Source organism: Typopeltis vanoorti, chromosome 11, assembly GCF_054136105.1.
Source record: "Typopeltis vanoorti isolate ZY-2024b chromosome 11, IOZ_Tvanoo_1.0, whole genome shotgun sequence".
Taxonomy (NCBI): Eukaryota; Metazoa; Arthropoda; class Arachnida; order Uropygi; family Thelyphonidae; genus Typopeltis; species Typopeltis vanoorti.
The window spans coordinates 137,897,036-137,923,986 of record NC_143559.1 but is presented as its reverse complement, the minus strand read 5'-3'; the positions used below and the strand labels follow the sequence as shown (position 1 = coordinate 137,923,986).

Sequence of the window (26,951 nt, the reverse complement as noted above, 5' to 3'; positions counted from 1 at the left end):
TTAAACAGCAGTGGTCCAAGAACAGATCCTTGTGGTACACCACTAGTCACAGGCCGTCTAGTGGACTCTACTCCTGAGTAAACCACTCTCTGATATCTCTCCGTCAACCACCCTCCTATCCATCTCACCAACCCTATGTCCATTCCCATATGCTGCAATTTACTGATTAGAATTCCATGTGGTATCCTGTCAAAGGCCTTAGCAAGGTCCAGCAGAATCACTGTAAACCCATTACCCTTATCCAGTTCAGCCGTCACTGTGTTATAATACGTGAGCAAGTTACTGAGGCATGACCTACCCTTCACAAAACCATGCTGTCCCCGATACAGTATCCCATTTTCTTCTATCCAATCTTGTATTTTCCTCTTGACTATTTTCTCTAAGACCTTGATAATGATTCCTGTTATGCTGATTGGCCGGTAATTTTCAACAGCAGCCTTGGAACCACCTTTGTGCAGTGGAACTATTTTCCCCTCTTTCCACCCCCTTGGGACTGACCCAGTCCTGAGGCTCAAATTAAACATAATGGTCAAGGGCACTGACAATTCTTTGGCCGCTTCACGTACGACACGAGCTGGTATACCATCCAATCCCACAGATGTATTGACATTGAGGTTCTGTAATAGACTAGTTACCTCTACCTCATTCATCACAATTCCAGTATAAGCTGTTGGTTCCTCCATTTCCGCAAAGCCACCACCTGGATGATATACTCTTGCAAAGTGCTCGCTCAGTAATTCCACAACATCGACTGATTCAGTTACCTCCCTACCCTCAGCATTTTTTAAGATCATTCTACCATGAGCATTTTTCCTTTTACTTGCAACATATTGAAAAAACTGTTTGGGATTCTCTTTAGCCTGCATGGCCAATTTCCTTTCGTAATCTGCTTTTGCTTTTCTTACCACCCTTGTTACCATCCTGGCCTGAGCTTTATACTGTTCATGCACCTGATGGTCACCCTTCTCCTTAAATTCCCTCCACAATTGTTTCTTTTTTTGCAGCTCAAGCTTAATAGTGTTATTCATCCATTTAACCCCTACCTGATTTATTATTCGGACTCTTGGTATACAGTCAACCATTGCCTCCTGCAAACAGTTCTTAACCACCTCCCATGCACTATCAACATCCAGCCCTTGCAGTTTTACATGCCATGGCATTGAGCCAAGCACACACCTAAGCTTGTCATACTTACTAGCCCGGTAATTTCACATATACCCTGTCTTAATTGTAAATTCGACTCCTTTAGCCACCTCCCAAGTCATGACCTTATGGTCACTCTCACCAATTGGTGGCAACATGGTCATGTTCGTTACAGCTACATTCTCAGTTGCAATTACTAGGTCCAGCACTCTCTGCCCCCTGGTATTTTCCAATACATGTTGCCGTAGATAGTTGTCCCTTAATAACTGCATAAAATCCAATTCCTTCCTCCCATGTGCCCTCTCCTCTTTCCAGTCAATGTTACCATAATTGAAATCACCCATAATAATTACCCTCCTTCCATTCATTTCTTCTATTTGCTTATGCATACTATTCCCACCATCCACTCCATCACCCGGTCTATAGCAGCACCCAATTGTATATTTTGTTCTGCGAGATTGTATCTCACACCAAACAGCCTCAAATGTGCTTTTTTCCCCATCCTGCAGTTCAACTTCTATACTCCTTGGCTGAAGCTTATCAGCTATCATCAATAACACTCCTCCCCCCTTTTTATTCACCCTGTCACTCCTGAACACGCTATACCCATCGCATTCAATCCCACTAGCTTTATCATCTTCTGTCAGCCATGTTTCACTAATACCGACTACCTGTGGCCTGGAAGTGCCAACCATGGCCAAAAACTCTTCCTTCTTGTTCCTAATACTCCTGGCATTAGTGTACATGAATTGCAGAAGCCCATTTGTCCCATCCCTACTTTGATTCCTTATACTAATTATCCCATTCTGATTTGTTGTCCGTCGTACTCGCCCGGGCGTAATATACTCATTCATACACTTAACTGCCCCCCCTAAAGTCTGCATATCTACTCCCCCCCCTCTTAATAAATCTAGTTTCCCTGAGTCTGTACATCCACTTCCACATCATTCATCAACACTCTTTCAAGTCTCCGTACACCAACTCCATTCAAATGTAACCCATCCATCTTATATAAGTCCTTTCGCCCATCGAACTCATTCCACACATCCACAAATTCCACACCACTCTCCATGCATAACCCACGCATAAAGTCATTGGCAATTATGGCCCTCCTTCTAAACACTTCGCTGTCATACCGCGGTAAGATACTCACCATCCTAACTCTCTCACTCTTCTCTTTTGCTACCTCAAACAACTCCCTCACATCCTCTATCATTTCCATTTTGTCCTCTTTCAAATCATTCGTTCCTTATCATCTCTTTCACCCTCTGTTTTTGCAGTCGAATAGATTCGCTGACGTCCTTTATGTTCGCACCCGGCTGGTACGACTTCGTTAAACTCTCAATTATTACGCCTCTTAATAGCGAATCCCCATACAGCACTCGCTCCTTCATTTTATTGACGTTTACGTACATTCTATTTTTTGCCGTCACAGACTTACGCCGGTTATGGAGGGATGCGGACATAAGAAACAGATGGAAAATATACTTTGAGGGACTTTTGAATGAGGAAAATGCAAGGACTCACAGAGGAGATGAGCAGCCTTCTGAGGGGATGGTGCAGAACATCAGTAGAATGGAAGTGACGGAGGCCATGAAGAGGATGAGGAATGGAAAAGCGGTGGGCCCCGACAGAATTCCAGTGGAGGCATGGAAGGGGAAGAGGGAATTGACCTGCTGTGGGACCTGTTCATGAAAGTTTGCCAACAGGAAAATATACCCGAGGAATGGAGGGAGAGTACTCTTGTTCCCATCTACAAGGGTAAAGGGGATGCACAAGACTGTAAAAATTACAGAGGAATAAAGTTGATGTTCCACACAATGAAGATCCTAGAAAGGGTTCTTGATGGTAGATTGAGGGAGGAGGTGGAGATTGCAAAGGAACAATTTGGCTTCATGCCTGGTAGATCAACAACAGATGCTATCTTTGGGTTACAACAGATGATGGAAAAATATCGAGAGAAACAAAGGGAGCTACATCTGGTATTTATTGATCTGGAGAAAGCATACGATAGAGTGCCAAGGCAAGAAGTCTGGAGGTGTCTGAGGGAGAAGAAGGTGCTGTAGAAATATGTCAGGTTGGTGCAGGAAATGTACAGAAATGTGAAGACAAGTGTTCGGACCTGTTTGGGACAGACAGAAAGTTTTCAAGTAACAGTTGGCTTGCATCAAGGGACAGCATTAAGTCCGTTTCTGTTTAATATTGTGATGGAGGTGGTAACAGAGGAGGTGAGAGAAGATGCACCTTGGACAATGTTGTATGCAGATGACATCTTGCTGTGTGTAGATTCAAGAGAAGAAGCGGAAACTAAACTGGAAAGATGGAGAAAAGTACTGGAAGAGAGAGGTATGAGACAGAGCAGAAGTAAGACAGAGTATATGTGTTGTGCAGTGGGCGGTGGCCAGGAGATAGATCTGGAGCTGGAAGGAAATGTCATCAGGAAGGTGAGAGACTTTAGATACTTAGGTTCAACAGTGGAAGAAGATGGAGGAGCTGAGAAGGAAGTGGGATGCAGAATACAAACGGGTTGGAGGAACTGGAGGGAGATGGCTGGAGTGTTATGCGATAAGAGGGTGCCGATCAATCTGAAAGGCAAAATTTATAGGACAGTAGTGAGGCCAGCTATGACATATGCTATAGAAATTGTGGCCTTGAGGAAAAATAACATCAGCAGGATGGAAGTAGCAGAGATGAGAATGCTTAGGTGGATGTGCGGTGTGACCAGAAAACAATCGTCTGAGAAATGACTATGTCAGGGGAACAGTGAAAGTTACGAACTTAGGAGCGAAAATACAGTTGGCAATGTTGAGATGTTTTGGTCATGTGATGATGAGGAGGGAGGACAAATATGTGGGAAGAAGGGTCATGCAGATGGATGTGCAAGGAAGGCAGAAGCGTGGGCGGCCAAAGAAGAGATGGAGGGAGCTGGTAGAAGAGGACTTGAAGATGAAGAACTTGGATGTGGTGACAGCCCAAGACAGGAAGGTGTCGAGGAGACTCATAACAAACAGTGACCCCACTTAAGTGGGAGAAGCTGCAGAAGAAGAAGAAGATACAGACTACATTGATCTTCAATTTCAGTGGAAAAAAATTTTCTTTATACTTCCTTGCTGATTGATCACTCACATTTGCAACACAGATGTTATTTCATTCAGTTTTGAGAACACGCTGCCCATCGTTGCAATCGGCTTGCAGGCAATTTTTATGATCGGTCATAAATGGTAGTATTCTCTTTCCCAATTGTTGAAAGATTTCAATGTGTGAAAATTAATGATAATTTATGAATATTTCCATGTTTAAGAATATGCTGCTCGGTCACTGACATTTGCTACACAGATGTCATTTCCTTCGGTTTTGAGAACGGAGGATATGACACAAATTGTTGTAATGGGCTTGCAGGCAATTTTTATGACCCGTCATAAACAGCGGCATTCCCTTTCCCAAATGTTGAAAGGATTTCGATGTATGAAAATTAACGATACACAGATGTTATTAGGTTTTCTGGGTCTTAGTTTTTCGACATATTCACGAATATTATTCTCCTCAGAATATTTTTACTATAAAATATTTATTCATGAAAAATGCTTAGAAAACTAAAATAACAAATTCCAGAACTTCTCGCGGAACACCTATTCACCTTCTGCGGAACGCAGTATGAGAAACCCTGTTCTATGGGATAGTGGCTGAAGAGAGTCTGTAAGAGAAGTGTCATTTATTAGCCAGACTACCCTTTTCTGAACAGCATCAAGAATTTTTATAGAGCTCTTAGGTGCACATCCCATACATGAGAGCAGTATTCCATTGTTGGTTGGATTTGGGATTTGAAAAGAGCAAGTAACTGTTTGGCAGAGAAGTAGCATCTTGACTGAAAAAGGATGCTAATTTTTTTGAAAGCTGTTGATGCTATAGCAGTGATATGATTGTGCCAGGAAAGGTTGGGAGTAAGAGTAAGTCCAAGAAGTGAGATTTGGTCTAGACTGTTGAGCTCAACATTATATAAAGTAAACAAAGAAGATATGAGGTCTTTATTATTATTATTGGGAAAACAAACAAAACTTCATTTTGGAAGTTCACAGGGTTGCTTTCACCCCAATCAAGGATACATTCTTTTACTTTAATATAATGTTGGCATAACAGTTGCCTAAAGTATTTTCTTTACTGTAATTTATGAATGATATTAGCATGGGTTTGTTAAAGGGAGATCATGTTTTACTAACTTACTTATGTACTATAACAAGGTGGCAAATACCTTGGACAGGGGAGATGCATATACAGGGTGACCCAAAAATTCACGCAAGAAGTAATTTTGATAGAAAACATAATCAAGAAATTACAATTTTTTATTAAAAATTGTAATTTCATATTGATTCATAAAGTATACAGGATAGGGTTATGCGATGGAATAGCATGATCGGGTAAATGGCCTCCAAGGGCTTTGGCTGGCACATACGCACTCTTTTGTCGAAATTTTCCATGACCCCGTTTTGCATAAATTGTGGCTGAATTTCATTGATACAGCGCTCAATTTCTTCCTTCAAAAGCGTGGGTGGTCGTGGGCTTGTTGGCATAAACCTTAGACTTCAAAAAAACCCCAAAGAAAAAAGTCCAACGGCGTTAAGTCACATGATCTGGGCGGCCAATTCTGATCACCAAAACGGGAATTACATGACCAGGAAATGACTCATGCAGTAATTGAATTGTTTTCTCGGGCTGTATGGCATGTGCCACACATCTTGTTGAAACCACATGTCATCCACATCCATATCTTGCAATTTAGGCACAAAAAACTGGATTATCATGTCGCGATAGCGAGCACCATTAACTGTTATTGCCTTACCAGCCGCATTTTCAAAGAAGAATGGCCCAATGATGCCTCCAGCCCAAAATCCGCACCAAAGAGTGATACGTTGTGGATGCATTTGTTTCTCAACAATCACTCGTGGATTTTCTGAACCCCAAATGCGACAATTTTGTCGATTAACGAAGCCATCAAGATGAAAATGAGCCTCATCGCTGAAGATGATTTTGTTCGAAAAATAAGCATCCACTTGTTGTTCCATAATCCATTCAACAAACTCTCTTCGCTGTGTGTGGTCAGTAGGCTTCAGTTCTTGAGTCAATTTAACTTTGTAAGCATAAAGATGCAAATCTTTCGTGAGAATACGCCGTTAGAGAGCTTCTTGAAATGCCCAATTCAAGACCACAGTGCCGAATTGATGTTCCTGGACTCTCAGCAACACGCTCATGAACTGCTTCGATGTTTTCTGTTGAACAACTTGTTGAAGGACGGCCAGAGTGTATAAGATCACTAATTGATCCAGTTTCCTTGAATTTTTTAATTAATCTTTTCACAGTTGATGAAGTTAAATCACTATTCCGACCATATTTTGTATGAAAATCGCGAACTGTTGCTGCCAAACCTTCATTATTTTTAAAATATTGCTTAACAATGAAAATGCGTTGTTCTTTTGTGTAGTGCTCCATTTTTAATAACCCTGAACTGTCAGCTGTCACGCTGTCTTTTTTTTCTTGTTGGCAACACTTTTCCGCACAAATGACGCTAAATTTAAATCTTGCGTGAATTTTGGGACACCCTATACATTACTGTACTTGGATTTAGCAAAAGCTTGTGATAGACTGCCACGCAACAAACTGTTGAAAAAACTGTAGAAAGTTGACTATCTTAAGCAGCATGAAAAGGAGAGCATGCAAGGATTGAAGAGTTTTAGATCTGATCATTTCATCAGAGGATGTAATTGTGAGTGGGGTTTCACACATTCTTCCAGTTGGTGAGTGTGATCATGAAGTGATCACCTGGGTTGTGGCTATTTGTATACACTTTTTTGAGGAAAGGATATATGTGAAACTATGAGGCTGGTGATTATGACAAGCTTAGGAGATAGCTTGGAGCTGTAGCATGGAATGAGGAGTTGAGCAGTAAGGAAATAAATGCTGCTTGGAAACTGACATAGAAATACATAACAGCATTAATGTATGAGTGTATTCCAAAGGCCAAAAGACTGAATAGGCAGGGCAGGTGTAAAATTGATAAATGAGGAGCTTAAGCATGAAATCTGGAAAAAGAAGGGGATTTGGAGGCAGTACAAAATGAATAATGGTAATAATCAGTTACATGCATGTAAAGAACAAGCCAGGAGAGTGACTCAGTTAGTAAGGAAAACAAAAGTGCAGTATGAGCAGAAATTGGGAAATCAGACAAAAGAAAAACCCCAGAGAGTTTTTAGATATGCAGCAAGTAGAAGGAGGAATGATCATAATAAGATGATGCTAATGGATGAAAGTGGTAGAATGGTAACTGCTGCAGAAAACATTATTCAGTGTGATCAATTTATAAGTGTTTCATTCTGATCAGTGTGGAATCATGAGGAACCTAAGTGTAGAGCACATAGGACAGGATGGCTTAATTGTGAGTGAGCAGGAGATATTTGAAGAAATAAATAAACTTGATGTCAATACGGTGATAGGATTTGATGACATATCACCATGCATCTTAAGGGAATGTTCCAGGGAACTGGCAGTGGCATTGGCATACCTGTTTAATAAAAGTCTTGCATCAGCACAGGTTTCAAGAGAGTGTAAGGAAAGTAAAATTGTTCCACTGCGTAAAGGTGGTGATAAAGGCTGTAGCTTCAAATTATAGGCAAGTCTATATATCTGGAGTTGTGGTGAAGGTACTGGAGAGATTGGTGACAGGTAGGATACAGAAATGGGTTGATAACTGCAGTATTCTCTGTGATTATCGGCATGGGTTTGTTAAGGGGAGGTCATGTTTTGCTAATTTACTTAGGTACCATAACAAGGTGACAAATATCTTAAACAGGAGATGCATATACAGTGGTGTACTTGGATTTTGCACAACCTTTTGATAGGACTGCCACATGACAAGCTGGTAAATAAAATGAAACAAATGGGATTGGATAACAGACTTCTGAGTTAGATTAGTGACTGGCTATCAGATAGGTATCAGAAAGTTGTGTATGGTAATGCACTATGCTGAAAAGGGAAAAGTCACTAGCGATGTACCACAGGGGTCAAGTTTGGGACTATTGTATGTTCAATTTGTATGTTATTGGGATGGGTGTAACTAGTGATATGCAGCTGTTTGCAGATGATGCAAAATTGTGGAGAGCAATGTAGAGTCAAGCAGATGTTATGACCAGACAGGAGGACTTAAATAGATTGCATGAATGAGCAAGTAAATGGAACTCTCAGTTCAGTGTTGCAAAGTGAAAGGGTTTTGAGATTTGGTAAGCAACGATGGGATGGAAAAGCATACATTTGGTGAGGAAACTTTAAAGGAAGTAAAGGAGATGAGAGATCTAGGATTTATGGTGGACAAGGACCTGAGCCACATTGTACAGGTTGTGAAAGTGTCATATCAGATAATGACAATGATGCAGAGGACCCTGACATACAGAAGTAGAAAGGTTATGATGCCATTGTATAAGGCCTTGATCAGGCCTCATATGGATTATTATGTACAGATTTGGTCACTGGGGTTTCATGGTGATGAGGATATGTTGAAAAGGTCCAGAGGAAGATTCATAAAGGTGGTCAGTGGTGTTTGGAATGGGAAGTATGAGAGACAGTTGAGAGAATGTAAAGTTGCAAATCCTCATGAATAGGAGGAGGAGGGGGGGGATATGATTGTGACATATAAGCTAGTCGGGGGGGGGGGTTGTTTATCAGGTTGACATGGAAGAGATTTTCTATAGAATGGGAGAGGAGGGGATAGAACAAGAGGCCAGCACTGGAAACTGTATAAGGAAGGTGTGAGGAGCAGGTTCTTTGTGTGGAGAGTGGTTGGTGATTGGAATGCATTGCCTGAATGTGTTGTTAATCTAGACACATTGAATCAATTAAGGCATAGTTGGATAAGTGTTGTGTGCAATAGTATGTGGCCCCCCACGATTGAGTCTCTGATTCCATGGAGGTCAGATGATGATGTTAATAACAATAATAATAAACTTTCCATACAAAACGATTGTATGGGAAGATGCAAACAAACAATTTGGTAAAATTGTTTGTTGTTTGTTACATTTATACTATCTTTAGTTTACACCATCTTTTAACCTTTATTGAGGCATCATCAGTGGAAGCCAGACTCAGAAAAGGTACCAAAATTGAATTAATGCAGAGTTTATATATATTCCATATGTAAGTAGCCAAATGGTATATCACCTTATTATTAAAATTCTCTGGATTAGAGATAGATGTAGAAAGTTTTTTTACTTGCTTGCAAATTTGTTTATTTGTTTGTTGTAAGCAAATTTGTTTGCTTACACTTGGATCAATAATATAATTTCTTGACAAGTTTAATTTAATTTGCAGTCAAGTGAAGAAACTTTCTGCACCCAAAGAATAAGATAATCCCTTGTTTCAGCAACTGTTTTAAATTTCAAATGTCATCGATGCTGAGATATGGTATTTTTCTAGTTTTTTTTTTATTGTTGTACATAATCCACAAACATTGCTCTAGAGGCCAAATATGGAACTTTTTTGCAAACCACTTCAGGCATCCAATAAGCAAGGAGGTGGTCTTACACTGGAAGATGAAATTCATCTACCACCTACAGATAATCAGAACATCAATGCCTACAGGGAGATTCAAACTTGCAAGTTGTTAATTGAAGAACAGATACATTAACCACTTGGCCAACCAGGCTGTCTCTGAAGCCAAATGACTTGGCAAATGCAGGCCATGGAACTTAACATGTCAAGATGGAAGATGAGGTAAAATATTTTTAATTGGCATTCCTTTCCTTTATCATATTGGCAGTGCCTGAATGGATAGCATCTCTACTTTGCAGGCAGTGAGTTTGAATCCCTGTGACATGAGTGATTGCAAAATGTTTCTTAGGTGTATGATTTTTGTCGTCTAGTGCAGCACTTTTGTTCTGCTAATTACAGTAAGTGTCTTGAAAAGATACCGTTTTTGGTATCTAAATTTGAGTTTTCAGATTTTCTTACTATAGTACACCCACACTTTGTAGAGCTCCACTTGGCTTTCTGCCAAGAATAGTCGATTCATACTGAAGGGGAAAAAGAAATGAAGGATATACGAATTGGTCGCCAACATGCGAAATCATGTGCTTTCTTGTCTGTCGCTGTACTAATTTAAAAACTACAATGTTCGTAAAAGAAAAGCTAAATTTTCCGACCTGTAATAATAAACAATTAATATATTAATAAACCTGTAATAATAAACATAGTTATTAAGGAAACAATGTAAACGAAATATTAATTACAATAAATCTAATTAATATTTTGGCTAAGTCAAATTGCCATTATCAGGGAACAATGTACAAACTGATTTGGACACACACAGGCACTGCACTAGGTAAGTGAGGCTGAAGCAAGTCAACAAAAGGGGACCCTGAAGTCCTAAATAGTGCCCTCTGATGGGTTTTTGAATGGTGTTCTTGATTGTTGGGCTGAAAATCTGAGGATGAGTCCATACCAAATTTGATGCAATTTCATCCAATCAAGTTTATTGAGATTTGGATAGTTCCTCAAAGTTGAGACAGATTTTAGGAATAGTCTCTCATATCTATATTTGCTATGGTGATGTGGTTAAGGTGGCCTTTTTTCCACTGTATTCTGTGATGGCCAAAGCATGGTTAGGAAGTCCTGAGTGGCCATAGTTGTGGAACTGGTGTAGTTCTTGTGTTTGGCCGTTCCAATGTTGGCTGTCCTGCATGTTTGGCTAGAATTAGACTTTTTCAACTGCAAGGTGCTTGATAAGCACCTGTCAGGTCTAAGATCTGTGGCTGGCCTTTGGGGAAGTAGATAAGGGATGCCAATTTTCTATATAGTCTGTAAGTGGTGGTTACAAAGACTATCCTCAGATCTGGTCTTTGTTAATACATACAAAATTGTAATTAATGTTTTGTCTGCTTAGTAATAAATAAGTATCATTATTTATAAATACTGTTATGAACAGTCAACATATAAGCCTACCACAAGATTTTCTTACTCTGAGCTAATTTTCCAATACTAACTTACTTTAGGTTTTCAACTTTTCATGGATTAGATTAGCATTTAAAACAAAAAAGTATATATTTTTAATTTCAAGAACTGTATGCAGATTTGAAATTGATTCAATATAGATTGTATCATGACAATAAAATTAAGCTGATGTGAATGCATGTTAAGAGTGATTTTTTCTTCTTTTCTCCCTTCTACTAGTATGGTCTTGTATTGTATGAAGCTATTTTAGTATTTTCTCCTTGGTCCATATGCCAAAAATGGCAAAAATCTTCCAAAATAACATTACATTGGATTTGTCAGGCAAGTATTCTTTGTCTGTTTTATATTATTATTGTTTTTTTTTTTTATTTGATCAATTTATTTATATTTTTTAATGTTATCTCTTTATTACTTTATGTATAGAGCACACCATATCCAGCAGAATTACTACTAATAACAAACACTTTCTTCATCTGTGTTTGGTACACAAAGTTCTTGATGTACCACTCTCATAAAAAATGAATAAATAAATAAAAGTAAGTTAGAGGAATAACATCACACAGAGGCATCCTGTCATATGGCCTTAGAATACTACATAAGAGAACATGGAAGATGAATTGAGAGACCCTACTCTTGATTTTCTGTCTGATCTCATCAGAGAAGATAGCATGGTCAAGAAAGCATTGTCATATCTAATTTTTCCAGCTGGGGGGGGGGGGGTGGGGGGGGGGGGGGGTGGGGGGGGGGGGGGGTGGGGGGGGGGGGGGGTGGGGGGGGGGGGGGGTGGGGGGGGGGGGGGGTGGGGGGGGGGGGGGGTGGGGGGGGGGGGGGGTGGGGGGGGGGGGGGGTGGGGGGGGGGGGGGGTGGGGGGGGGGGGGGGTGGGGGGGGGGGGGGGTGGGGGGGGGGGGGGGTGGGGGGGGGGGGGGGTGGGGGGGGGGGGGGGTGGGGGGGGGGGGGGGTGGGGGGGGGGGGGGGTGGGGGGGGGGGGGGGTGGGGGGGGGGGGGGGTGGGGGGGGGGGGGGGTGGGGGGGGGGGGGGGTGGGGGGGGGGGGGGGTGGGGGGGGGGGGGGGTGGGGGGGGGGGGGGGTGGGGGGGGGGGGGGGTGGGGGGGGGGGGGGGTGGGGGGGGGGGGGGGTGGGGGGGGGGGGGGGTGGGGGGGGGGGGGGGTGGGGGGGGGGGGGGGTGGGGGGGGGGGGGGGTGGGGGGTTAATTAGTAAAAACAAAACACATAAAAATAGTAAAACGTAATATTGCAAATTAAATTCTTAATGACTCCGATGTTTTTGGGTCTTTGAATTACAAATTCTTTTGATATCAGGCACAATATTAGAAAGTTGAATTCTCATATTTGGTGTAGCATTGAGTCTGTTTCTGGGCTTTGATTTGGTTGCAGCATAATATGAAAATCCTGCCTCGCATAGATATGTCGTTGTATAAGGAAGTAAAACAAGAATAGCTAGTTTTGACACGCTGGGGTACTCTTCTGTTAAATTTGTCCAGAAATCATTTATTGGCAGTTCCTTGTATTTTTGTTTTAAATCAGAGTCACTAATTAAGTCAATTAGATTTTCATAGTCACTTGCGCTGAAGCCTGCTGGCTTAGCTGTCACTGTAAATGGATTCAGAACCCAGGAATTGTTCACACTGGATTTTGGAAAATATTGCAAAAGGGTTGATTGCAAGTCATGCAAGTGTTCTAAAATTACGTTAGATACTTCTTCATTTACTTGAGAATTTATTTCAGTCAAAAATTCATGCAAGGTGGGAAAACAATCAAAATTATTCTGTTCAACTGTAGAAATCCAGAATTGCAATTTCCTACCAAAAGATGCAATTTTATCTCTTGTATTAAAAAGTGTAATATTCTTTCCTTGTAATGATAAGTTAATTTCATTGCACTTTGTAAATATATCTGCCTGATATACAAGACTCATCAACCATGAAGAATTTCTTAATAATTCAATAAAATTTTGTCCTAAATTATGTGACATCAAGAAGACCATTAACTCACTATGAAGTTCAAAAAGCCTCAATAATGCTTTTCCTCTGGATAGCCATCTCACTTCAGTGTGTAATAAAAGTGCGTTATGTGCACTACCTATTTCATCGCACAAAATTTTAATTAATCTGGATTGAAGTGGTCGAGATTTTACATAGTTGATCATTTTTACGGCTTCATCCAAAATAGTTTTTAAATATGTAGGAATTCTTTTTCTTACTAGTGCTTGTCTATGCAAAACACAATGACTTTTGGTGGCTCTTGTAGCTACTTGCAGGATACATGTTACAACTCCCTTCATCTTTCCTACCATTGCCTTGAGCACCATCTGTACAAATATCAATACACTTCTCCCAATCGATTTCCTGTTTTGTAATATAATTATTAATACAGTTGAATATATCTTCTCCGGAAGTGTTTTCTTGTAGATATTCGCACATGAGTAAATCTTCTTCAATACTTTTATCAAATATGTAACGAACAAACACCAGTAATATAGCGAGTCCTGTGACATCTGTAGATTCATCCATTTGCAATGAATATTCACTGCAAAGTCTAAATCGATGAATTAGCTCTTTTTCTATGTCAGCAGAAAGATCTTTGATGTGACGTGAAACAGTATCATTTGATAATTGTTCTGCATCTATTTTTCTAGCAAACTGCTCGTTTAACATGCATGATACAATGTCTTTCACACAAGGCTTAATGAGCGTCTCACCAATTGTATGAGCTTCACCATGAAGTGCAATGTGGTAACTCACGCAAAAAGACGCCTCTGTTGCATTTTCAGTTGTAGCAATTGTAGCCATTTGAAGTTTAGATTTTTCAAGCGAGTCACGTCGTCTCTTAAAGAAATGCATATCTTTTCCTTTGTAATTAGTGTGTTTTGTTTCGAAGTGCCTACGAAGTTTAGCTGGAGCCAAAGAACTGTTTACTAGTATTTTATTACATAAAACACACATTGTATCAGGAGCATGTGTATTGCCAATACACGTAAACCCATAATTCAAATAACTTTCTGTTGAACCTTTTTTGTTGAACCTTTCTGTTGAAAATTCTGTTGTACCACCTTACCCCAGTCCTGAAGATACTTTCAGGCGCAAACTTTGTTTGCTCACACTTGGATAAAGGATTAAGCTAAATTTATTATCAAATAACTTTCATGGTACTTCCGTTTTGGTCTGTTCTTAGATGACTCTTGTTCTTTAATATTAGCATAATATTAAAACCACAAGGATCCATGGTTATTTTTTCAATAATATTCAAATTCCAATATTTGTCAGAGCTATAATAAAAACAAATAGAATTCTGTTGTAAAGGTAACTTTAGTATGAAAAACAATAAGATTATAAATAAGAAATGTCGAATAATATAAAAGTAAATTAATAATGCAAAATAGTAAAAAAAGACTGCAACACACAAAAGTAAATATGAATTGTAACAATACTTGTAAGAAAAGTATTGAAAATACGGGAATAAAAAGGCGTTAGCTGATTTCTTTTTTTCCGAGGGCCCGGTCCAACAAATTTACTCGTAAATACTTTCCAAAATTTTTTAAAGTTCATACATTAACATAAGTATTAATAATTAATTATGGCATAATCATAAAGAGTATTAGTACACTTATGTATAGGATGTGGCATGTTGACAAATATAAATTACATTTAAATTAGTTATCAATCACTGGACTAATGAAATCTTGTAGCATGTTGTAGTTTCTTCAGGCAAACATCATTAAATTAATTTGTGCTGATTTTCATTGACATATCCCATTCTGATCACCAGATATATTTATAATATTATTATAAGTACTTACGAGTGAATGCAGACTTTTTCTCCTGTGTACTGGTAGTTTTTCCCCTCCTTTTGTACATCCTGGAGATCTTTGTAGGCTTGAGGTGGATGACTCACTATCTGCTCCGTCATAAACGCCTTCAATAAGAGATTTCTTAATACCAAATTAAACAAAGTGCCTTGTCTCTTATTCATATTAGATTTTAACTCTGTATTCCTATTGCTTTTAAAAAAATCATGGCACTCCGGTTTCAGAACAAGCACTTACACACTGCAATACGAACTTGTGAAGAAAATATTCAGTAGTAATAGATTTGAGAACCGGATACAGACTACAGGAGGACAGAGAAAAATTTACCAACTAGCGAAATGTAGAAATAAAGCAGCTAAGGACATCTTACATGTGAGGCAGATCAAAGATGCTGAAGGAAGAGTATTATTATTATTATTATTATTATTATTATTACGGGCAACTCCAGGGAGTCATTAGACTCATCGAGGGAGGCCCCAAATCATTTTCATCACAACTATTCGACATTCATACAGTATCTATCATACCTCGCCTTAAACTCATTCACTGTCACAGCATCCACCACAGACTCAGGGAGCGCATTCCACTCATTCACTACTCTAAAAGTAAAGAACCCAGCTCTAACACCTTTACTAACCACACTTTTGCCCAGTTTCCATGGATGTCCCCTAGTCCTCCCACAACCAGCCCTGTTCTCAAAAATATCTTCTGAATTAATTTTATAGAAACCCTTCAGTAATTTGAATGTCTCAATCATATCTCCCCTCCTCCGCCTATCAACCAATTTTTGCAACCCACAAATCCTCAACCTGTTCTCATACGGTTCATTCCACAGACCTGCTATCATCTTGGTCACTCGCCTCTGGATCCTCTCCACCTCCTCCCCATCAAGAAGAAACCTAGGTGACCAAATCTGAGCACAGTAGTCGAGATGAGGTCTTATCAAGGCTCGATACAGAGGAACAATAACCTGCTTGTCTCTGCTTGTCAACGTATTCTTCAGCAACCAAGTGATTTGATGAGCTGATTTGGCCACTTTTGCAATGTGTCCCCTAAATTTCAATTCCTTATCCACCAACACTCCTAAATCTCGTGCCTCATCAATTTCCTGGAGCACGGTTCCACCAATGCAGTAAACTGCCTCCCATCTTTTCACCCCAAAATGCATAACCTTACATTTTGCCACATTAAATTGACATCCATTCTCCCTAGCCCAGACCTCCAATCTATCCAAATCATCCTGCAAAATTTTGACGTCATCTGCATTCACTATTGCCCTACCCAACTTCGCATCATCCGCAAACAAATGAACTGTTCCTCTCAGATCCTTTCCTATATCATTTATGAACAAATTAAACAGCAGTGGTCCAAGAACAGATCCTTGTGGTACACCACTAGTCACAGGCCGTCTAGTGGACTCTACTCCTGAGTAAACCACTCTCTGATATCTCTCCGTCAACCACCCTCCTATCCATCTCACCAACCCTATGTCCATTCCCATATGCTGCAATTTACTGATTAGAATTCCATGTGGTATCCTGTCAAAGGCCTTAGCAAGGTCCAGCAGAATCACTGTAAACCCATTACCCTTATCCAGTTCAGCCGTCACTGTGTTATAATACGTGAGCAAGTTACTGAGGCATGACCTACCCTTCACAAAACCATGCTGTCCCCGATACAGTATCCCATTTTCTTCTATCCAATCTTGTATTTTCCTCTTGACTATTTTCTCTAAGACCTTGATAATGATTCCTGTTATGCTGATTGGCCGGTAATTTTCAACAGCAGCCTTGGAACCACCTTTGTGCAGTGGAACTATTTTCCCCTCTTTCCACCCCCTTGGGACTGACCCAGTCCTGAGGCTCAAATTAAACATAATGGTCAAGGGCACTGACAATTCTTTGGCCGCTTCACGTACGACACGAGCTGGTATACCATCCAATCCCACAGATGTATTGACATTGAGGTTCTGTAATAGACTAGTTACCTCTACCTCATTCATCACAATTCCAGTATAAGCTGTTGGTTCCTCCATTTCCGCAAAGCCACCACCTGGATGATATACTCTTGCAAAGTGCTCGCTCAGTAATTCCACAACATCGACTGATTCAGTTACCTCCCTACCCTCAGCATTTTTTAAGATCATTCTACCATGAGCATTTTTCCTTTTACTTGCAACATATTGAAAAAACTGTTTGGGATTCTCTTTAGCCTGCATGGCCAATTTCCTTTCGTAATCTGCTTTTGCTTTTCTTACCACCCTTGTTACCATCCTGGCCTGAGCTTTATACTGTTCATGCACCTGATGGTCACCCTTCTCCTTAAATTCCCTCCACAATTGTTTCTTTTTTTGCAGCTCAAGCTTAATAGTGTTATTCATCCATTTAACCCCTACCTGATTTATTATTCGGACTCTTGGTATACAGTCAACCATTGCCTCCTGCAAACAGTTCTTAACCACCTCCCATGCACTATCAACATCCAGCCCTTGCAGTTTTACATGCCATGGCATTGAGCCAAGCACACACCTAAGCTTGTCATACTTACTAGCCCGGTAATTTCACATATACCCTGTCTTAATTGTAAATTCGACTCCTTTAGCCACCTCCCAAGTCATGACCTTATGGTCACTCTCACCAATTGGTGGCAACATGGTCATGTTCGTTACAGCTACATTCTCAGTTGCAATTACTAGGTCCAGCACTCTCTGCCCCCTGGTATTTTCCAATACATGTTGCCGTAGATAGTTGTCCCTTAATAACTGCATAAAATCCAATTCCTTCCTCCCATGTGCCCTCTCCTCTTTCCAGTCAATGTTACCATAATTGAAATCACCCATAATAATTACCCTCCTTCCATTCATTTCTTCTATTTGCTTATGCATACTATTCCCACCATCCACTCCATCACCCGGTCTATAGCAGCACCCAATTGTATATTTTGTTCTGCGAGATTGTATCTCACACCAAACAGCCTCAAATGTGCTTTTTTCCCCATCCTGCAGTTCAACTTCTATACTCCTTGGCTGAAGCTTATCAGCTATCATCAATAACACTCCTCCCCCCTTTTTATTCACCCTGTCACTCCTGAACACGCTATACCCATCGCATTCAATCCCACTAGCTTTATCATCTTCTGTCAGCCATGTTTCACTAATACCGACTACCTGTGGCCTGGAAGTGCCAACCATGGCCAAAAACTCTTCCTTCTTGTTCCTAATACTCCTGGCATTAGTGTACATGAATTGCAGAAGCCCATTTGTCCCATCCCTACTTTGATTCCTTATACTAATTATCCCATTCTGATTTGTTGTCCGTCGTACTCGCCCGGGCGTAATATACTCATTCATACACTTAACTGCCCCCCCTAAAGTCTGCATATCTACTCCCCCCCCTCTTAATAAATCTAGTTTCCCTGAGTCTGTACATCCACTTCCACATCATTCATCAACACTCTTTCAAGTCTCCGTACACCAACTCCATTCAAATGTAACCCATCCATCTTATATAAGTCCTTTCGCCCATCGAACTCATTCCACACATCCACAAATTCCACACCACTCTCCATGCATAACCCACGCATAAAGTCATTGGCAATTATGGCCCTCCTTCTAAACACTTCGCTGTCATACCGCGGTAAGATACTCACCATCCTAACTCTCTCACTCTTCTCTTTTGCTACCTCAAACAACTCCCTCACATCCTCTATCATTTCCATTTTGTCCTCTTTCAAATCATTCGTTCCTTATCATCTCTTTCACCCTCTGTTTTTGCAGTCGAATAGATTCGCTGACGTCCTTTATGTTCGCACCCGGCTGGTACGACTTCGTTAAACTCTCAATTATTACGCCTCTTAATAGCGAATCCCCATACAGCACTCGCTCCTTCATTTTATTGACGTTTACGTACATTCTATTTTTTGCCGTCACAGACTTACGCCGGTTATGGAGGGATGCGGACATAAGAAACAGATGGAAAATATACTTTGAGGGACTTTTGAATGAGGAAAATGCAAGGACTCACAGAGGAGATGAGCAGCCTTCTGAGGGGATGGTGCAGAACATCAGTAGAATGGAAGTGACGGAGGCCATGAAGAGGATGAGGAATGGAAAAGCGGTGGGCCCCGACAGAATTCCAGTGGAGGCATGGAAGGGGAAGAGGGAATTGACCTGCTGTGGGACCTGTTCATGAAAGTTTGCCAACAGGAAAATATACCCGAGGAATGGAGGGAGAGTACTCTTGTTCCCATCTACAAGGGTAAAGGGGATGCACAAGACTGTAAAAATTACAGAGGAATAAAGTTGATGTTCCACACAATGAAGATCCTAGAAAGGGTTCTTGATGGTAGATTGAGGGAGGAGGTGGAGATTGCAAAGGAACAATTTGGCTTCATGCCTGGTAGATCAACAACAGATGCTATCTTTGGGTTACAACAGATGATGGAAAAATATCGAGAGAAACAAAGGGAGCTACATCTGGTATTTATTGATCTGGAGAAAGCATACGATAGAGTGCCAAGGCAAGAAGTCTGGAGGTGTCTGAGGGAGAAGAAGGTGCTGGAGAAATATGTCAGGTTGGTGCAGGAAATGTACAGAAATGTGAAGACAAGTGTTCGGACCTGTTTGGGACAGACAGAAAGTTTTCAAGTAACAGTTGGCTTGCATCAAGGGACAGCATTAAGTCCGTTTCTGTTTAATATTGTGATGGAGGTGGTAACAGAGGAGGTGAGAGAAGATGCACCTTGGACAATGTTGTATGCAGATGACATCTTGCTGTGTGTAGATTCAAGAGAAGAAGCGGAAACTAAACTGGAAAGATGGAGAAAAGTACTGGAAGAGAGAGGTATGAGACAGAGCAGAAGTAAGACAGAGTATATGTGTTGTGCAGTGGGCGGTGGCCAGGAGATAGATCTGGAGCTGGAAGGAAATGTCATCAGGAAGGTGAGAGACTTTAGATACTTAGGTTCAACAGTGGAAGAAGATGGAGGAGCTGAGAAGGAAGTGGGATGCAGAATACAAACGGGTTGGAGGAACTGGAGGGAGATGGCTGGAGTGTTATGCGATAAGAGGGTGCCGATCAATCTGAAAGGCAAAATTTATAGGACAGTAGTGAGGCCAGCTATGACATATGCTATAGAAATTGTGGCCTTGAGGAAAAATAACATCAGCAGGATGGAAGTAGCAGAGATGAGAATGCTTAGGTGGATGTGCGGTGTGACCAGAAAACAATCGTCTGAGAAATGACTATGTCAGGGGAACAGTGAAAGTTACGAACTTAGGAGCGAAAATACAGTTGGCAATGTTGAGATGTTTTGGTCATGTGATGATGAGGAGGGAGGACAAATATGTGGGAAGAAGGGTCATGCAGATGGATGTGCAAGGAAGGCAGAAGCGTGGGCGGCCAAAGAAGAGATGGAGGGAGCTGGTAGAAGAGGACTTGAAGATGAAGAACTTGGATGTGGTGACAGCCCAAGACAGGAAGGTGTCGAGGAGACTCATAACAAACAGTGACCCCACTTAAGTGGGAGAAGCTGCAGAAGAAGAAGAAGATACAGACTACATTGATCTTCAATTTCAGTGGAAAAAAATTTTCTTTATACTTCCTTGCTGATTGATCACTCACATTTGCAACACAGATGTTATTTCATTCAGTTTTGAGAACACGCTGCCCATCGTTGCAATCGGCTTGCAGGCAATTTTTATGATCGGTCATAAATGGTAGTATTCTCTTTCCCAATTGTTGAAAGATTTCAATGTGTGAAAATTAATGATAATTTATGAATATTTCCATGTTTAAGAATATGCTGCTCGGTCACTGACATTTGCTACACAGATGTCATTTCCTTCGGTTTTGAGAACGGAGGATATGACACAAATTGTTGTAATGGGCTTGCAGGCAATTTTTATGACCCGTCATAAACAGCGGCATTCCCTTTCCCAAATGTTGAAAGGATTTCGATGTATGAAAATTAACGATACACAGATGTTATTAGGTTTTCTGGGTCTTAGTTTTTCGACATATTCACGAATATTATTCTCCTCAGAATATTTTTACTATAAAATATTTATTCATGAAAAATGCTTAGAAAACTAAAATAACAAATTCCAGAACTTCTCGCGGAACACCTATTCACCTTCTGCGGAACGCAGTATGAGAAACCCTGTTCTATGGGATAGTGGCTGAAGAGAGTCTTTAAGAGAAGTGTCATTTATTAGCCAGACTACCCTTTTCTGAACAGCATCAAGAATTTTTATAGAGCTCTTAGGTGCACATCCCATACATGAGAGCAGTATTCCATTGTTGGTTGGATTTGGGATTTGAAAAGAGCAAGTAACTGTTTGGCAGAGAAGTAGCATCTTGACTGAAAAAGGATGCTAATTTTTTTGAAAGCTGTTGATGCTATAGCAGTGATATGATTGTGCCAGGAAAGGTTGGGAGTAAGAGTAAGTCCAAGAAGTGAGATTTGGTCTAGACTGTTGAGCTCAACATTATATAAAGTAAACAAAGAAGATATGAGGTCTTTATTATTATTATTGGGAAAACAAACAAAACTTCATTTTGGAAGTTCACAGGGTTGCTTTCACCCCAATCAAGGATACATTCTTTTACTTTAATATAATGTTGGCATAACAGTTGCCTAAAGTATTTTCTTTACTGTAATTTATGAATGATATTAGCATGGGTTTGTTAAAGGGAGATCATGTTTTACTAACTTACTTATGTACTATAACAAGGTGGCAAATACCTTGGACAGGGGAGATGCATATACAGGGTGTCCCAAAATTCACGCAAGAAGTAATTTTGATAGAAAACATAATAAGAAATTACAATTTTTTATTAAAAATTGTAATTTCTTATTGATTCATAAAGTATACAGTATAGGGTTATGCATGGAATAGCATATCGGGTAAATGGCCTCCAAGGCTTTGCTGGCACATACGCACTCTTTTGTCGAAATTTTCCATGACCGTTTTGCATAAATGTGGCTGAATTTCATTGATACAGCGCTCAATTTCTTCCTTCAAAGCGTGGGTGGTCGTGGGCTTGTTGGCATAAACCTTAGACTTCAAAAAACCCCAAAGAAAAAAGTCCAACGGCGTTAAGTCACATGATCTGGGCGGCCAATTCTGATCACCAAAACGGGAAATTACATGACCAGGAAATGACTCATGCAGTAATTGAATTGTTTCTCGGGCTGTATGGCATGTGCCACCATCTTGTTGAAACCACATGTCATCCACATCCATATCTTGCAATTTAGGCACAAAAAACTGGATTATCATGTCGCGATAGCGAGCACCATTAACTGTTATTGCCTTACCAGCCGCATTTTCAAAGAAGAATGGCCCAATGATGCCTCCAGCCCAAAATCCGCACCAAAGAGTGATACGTTGTGGATGCATTTGTTTCTCAACAATCACTCGTGGATTTTCTGAACCCCAAATGCGACAATTTTGTCGATTAACGAAGCCATCAAGATGAAAATGAGCCTCATCGCTGAAGATGATTTTGTTCGAAAAATAAGCATCCACTTGTTGTTCCATAATCCATTCAACAAACTCTCTTCGCTGTGTGTGGTCAGTAGGCTTCAGTTCTTGAGTCAATTTAACTTTGTAAGCATAAAGATGCAAATCTTTCGTGAGAATACGCCGTAGAGAGCTTCTTGAAATGCCCAATTCAAGACCACAGTGCCGAATTGATGTTCCTGGACTCTCAGCAACACGCTCATGAACTGCTTCGATGTTTTCTGTTGAACAACTTGTTGAAGGACGGCCAGAGTGTATAAGATCACTAATTGATCCAGTTTCCTTGAATTTTTTAATTAATCTTTTCACAGTTGATGAAGTTAAATCACTATTCCGACCATATTTTGTATGAAAATCGCGAACTGTTGCTGCCAAACCTTCATTATTTTTAAAATATTGCTTAACAATGAAAATGCGTTGTTCTTTTGTGTAGTGCTCCATTTTTAATAACCCTGAACTGTCAGCTGTCACGCTGTCTTTTTTTTCTTGTTGGCAACACTTTTCCGCACAAATGACGCTAAATTTAAATCTTGCGTGAATTTTGGGACACCCTATACATTACTGTACTTGGATTTAGCAAAAGCTTGTGATAGACTGCCACGCAACAAACTGTTGAAAAACTGTAGAAAGTTGACTATCTTAAGCAGCATGAAAAGGAGAGCATGCAAGGATTGAGAGTTTTAGATCTGATCATTTCATCAGAGGATGTAATTGTGAGTGGGGTTTCACACATTCTTCCAGTTGGTGAGTGTGATCATGAAGTGATCACCTGGGTTGTGGCTATTTGTATACACTTTTTTGAGGAAAGGATATATGTGAAACTATGAGGCTGGTGATTATGACAAGCTTAGGAGATAGCTTGGAGCTGTAGCATGGAATGAGGAGTTGAGCAGTAAGGAAATAAATGCTGCTTGGAAACTGACATAGAAATACATAACAGCATTAATGTATGAGTGTATTCCAAAGGCCAAAAGACTGAATAGGCAGGCAGGTGTAAAATTGATAAATGAGGAGCTTAAGCATGAAATCTGGAAAAAGAAGGGGATTTGGAGGCAGTACAAAATGAATAATGGTAATAATCAGTTACATGCATGTAAAGAACAAGCCAGGAGAGTGACTCAGTTAGTAAGGAAAACAAAAGTGCAGTATGAGCAGAAATTGGGAAATCAGACAAAGAAAAACCCCAGAGAGTTTTTAGATATGCAGCAAGTAGAAGGAGGAATGATCATAATAAGATGATGCTAATGGATGAAAGTGGTAGAATGGTAACTGCTGCAGAAAACATTATTCAGTGTGATCAATTTATAAGTGTTTCATTCTGATCAGTGTGGAATCATGAGGAACCTAAGTGTAGAGCACATAGGACAGGATGGCTTAATTGTGAGTGAGCAGGAGATATTTGAAGAAATAAATAAACTTGATGTCAATACGGTGATAGGATTTGATGACATATCACCATGCATCTTAAGGGAATGTTCCAGGGAACTGGCAGTGGCATTGGCATACCTGTTTAATAAAAGTCTTGCATCAGCACAGGTTTCAAGAGAGTGGAAGGAAAGTAAAATTGTTCCACTGCGTAAAGGTGGTGATAAAGGCTGTAGCTTCAAATTATAGGCAAGTCTATATATCTGGAGTTGTGGTGAAGGTACTGGAGAGATTGGTGACAGGTAGGATACAGAAATGGGTTGATAACTGCAGTATTCTCTGTGATTATCGGCATGGGTTTGTTAAGGGGAGGTCATGTTTTGCTAATTTACTTAGGTACCATAACAAGGTGACAAATATCTTAAACAGGAGATGCATATACAGTGGTGTACTTGGATTTTGCACAACCTTTTGATAGACTGCCACATGACAAGCTGGTAAATAAAATGAAACAAATGGGATTGGATAACAGACTTCTGAGTTAGATTAGTGACTGGCTATCAGATAGGTATCAGAAAGTTGTGTATGGTAATGCACTATGCTGAAAGGGAAAAGTCACTAGCGATGTACCACAGGGGTCAAGTTTGGGACTATTGTTGTTCAATTTGTATGTTATTGGGATGGGTGTAACTAGTGATATGCAGCTGTTTGCAGATGATGCAAAATTGTGGAGAGCAATGTAGAGTCAAGCAGATGTTATGACCAGACAGGAGGACTTAAATAGATTGCATGAATGAGCAAGTAAATGGAACTCTCAGTTCAGTGTTGCAAAGTGAAAGGTTTTTGAGATTTGGTAAGCAACGATGGGATGGAAAGCATACATTTGGTGAGGAAACTTTAAAGGAAGTAAAGGAGATGAGAGATCTAGGATTTATGGTGGACAAGGACCTGAGCCACATTGTACAGGTTGTGAAAGTGTCATATCAGATAATGACAATGATGCAGAGGACCCTGACATACAGAAGTAGAAAGGTTATGATGCCATTGTATAAGGCCTTGATCAGGCCTCATATGGATTATTATGTACAGATTTGGTCACTGGGGTTTCATGGTGATGAGGATATGTTGAAAAGGTCCAGAGAAGATTCATAAAGGTGGTCAGTGGTGTTTGGAATGGGAAGTATGAGGACAGTTGAGAGAATGTAAGTTGCAAATCCTCATGAATAGGAGGAGGAGGGGGGGGATATGATTGTGACATATAAGCTAGTCGGGGGGGGGGGTTGTTATCAGGTTGACATGGAAGAGATTTTCTATAGAATGGGAGAGGAGGGGTAGAACAAGAGGCCAGCACTGGAAACTGTATAAGGAAGGTGTGAGGAGCAGGTTCTTTGTGTGGAGAGTGGTTGGTGATTGGAATGCATTGCCTGAATGTGTTGTTAATCTAGACACATTGAATCAATTAAGGCATAGTTGGATAAGTGTTGTGTGCAATAGTATGTGGCCCCCCACGATTGAGTCTCTGATTCCATGGAGGTCAGATGATGATGTTAATAACAATAATAATAAACTTTCCATACAAAACGATTGTATGGGAAGATGCAAACAAACAATTTGGTAAAATTGTTTGTTGTTTGTTACATTTATACTATCTTTAGTTTACACCATCTTTTAACCTTTATTGAGGCATCATCAGTGGAAGCCAGACTCAGAAAAGGTACCAAAATTGAATTAATGCAGAGTTTATATATATTCCATATGTAAGTAGCCAAATGGTATATCACCTTATTATTAAAATTCTCTGGATTAGAGATAGATGTAGAAAGTTTTTTTACTTGCTTGCAAATTTGTTTATTTGTTTGTTGTAAGCAAATTTGTTTGCTTACACTTGGATCAATAATATAATTTCTTGACAAGTTTAATTTAATTTGCAGTCAAGTGAAGAAACTTTCTGCACCCAAAGAATAAGATAATCCCTTGTTTCAGCAACTGTTTTAAATTTCAAATGTCATCGATGCTGAGATATGGTATTTTTCTAGTTTTTTTTTTATTGTTGTACATAATCCACAAACATTGCTCTAGAGGCCAAATATGGAACTTTTTTGCAAACCACTTCAGGCATCCAATAAGCAAGGAGGTGGTCTTACACTGGAAGATGAAATTCATCTACCACCTACAGATAATCAGAACATCAATGCCTACAGGGAGATTCAAACTTGCAAGTTGTTAATTGAAGAACAGATACATTAACCACTTGGCCAACCAGGCTGTCTCTGAAGCCAAATGACTTGGCAAATGCAGGCCATGGAACTTAACATGTCAAGATGGAAGATGAGGTAAAATATTTTTAATTGGCATTCCTTTCCTTTATCATATTGGCAGTGCCTGAATGGATAGCATCTCTACTTTGCAGGCAGTGAGTTTGAATCCCTGTGACATGAGTGATTGCAAAATGTTTCTTAGGTGTATGATTTTTGTCGTCTAGTGCAGCACTTTTGTTCTGCTAATTACAGTAAGTGTCTTGAAAAGATACCGTTTTTGGTATCTAAATTTGAGTTTTCAGATTTTCTTACTATAGTACACCCACACTTTGTAGAGCTCCACTTGGCTTTCTGCCAAGAATAGTCGATTCATACTGAAGGGGAAAAAGAAATGAAGGATATACGAATTGGTCGCCAACATGCGAAATCATGTGCTTTCTTGTCTGTCGCTGTACTAATTTAAAAACTACAATGTTCGTAAAAGAAAAGCTAAATTTTCCGACCTGTAATAATAAACAATTAATATATTAATAAACCTGTAATAATAAACATAGTTATTAAGGAAACAATGTAAACGAAATATTAATTACAATAAATCTAATTAATATTTTGGCTAAGTCAAATTGCCATTATCAGGGAACAATGTACAAACTGATTTGGACACACACAGGCACTGCACTAGGTAAGTGAGGCTGAAGCAAGTCAACAAAAGGGGACCCTGAAGTCCTAAATAGTGCCCTCTGATGGGTTTTTGAATGGTGTTCTTGATTGTTGGGCTGAAAATCTGAGGATGAGTCCATACCAAATTTGATGCAATTTCATCCAATCAAGTTTATTGAGATTTG

General features: G+C 40.0%; 1 protein-coding gene across 1 annotated transcript in view; it reads left to right on the top strand.

The window, feature by feature from the left end:
- The window catches only part of LOC150102105 (transmembrane reductase CYB561D2-like), a 60,020-nt gene extending 48,365 nt beyond the window's left edge, over nucleotides 1-11,655 (top strand). The window contains exons 3-4 of the mRNA XM_090399974.1: nucleotides 11,353-11,454; nucleotides 11,557-11,655. Of these exons, the coding sequence (XP_090256100.1) occupies nucleotides 11,353-11,454; nucleotides 11,557-11,655 (201 nt within the window). The remainder of the gene's footprint in view (nucleotides 1-11,352; nucleotides 11,455-11,556) is intronic.
- Nucleotides 11,656-26,951: the final 15,296 nt, after the last annotated feature.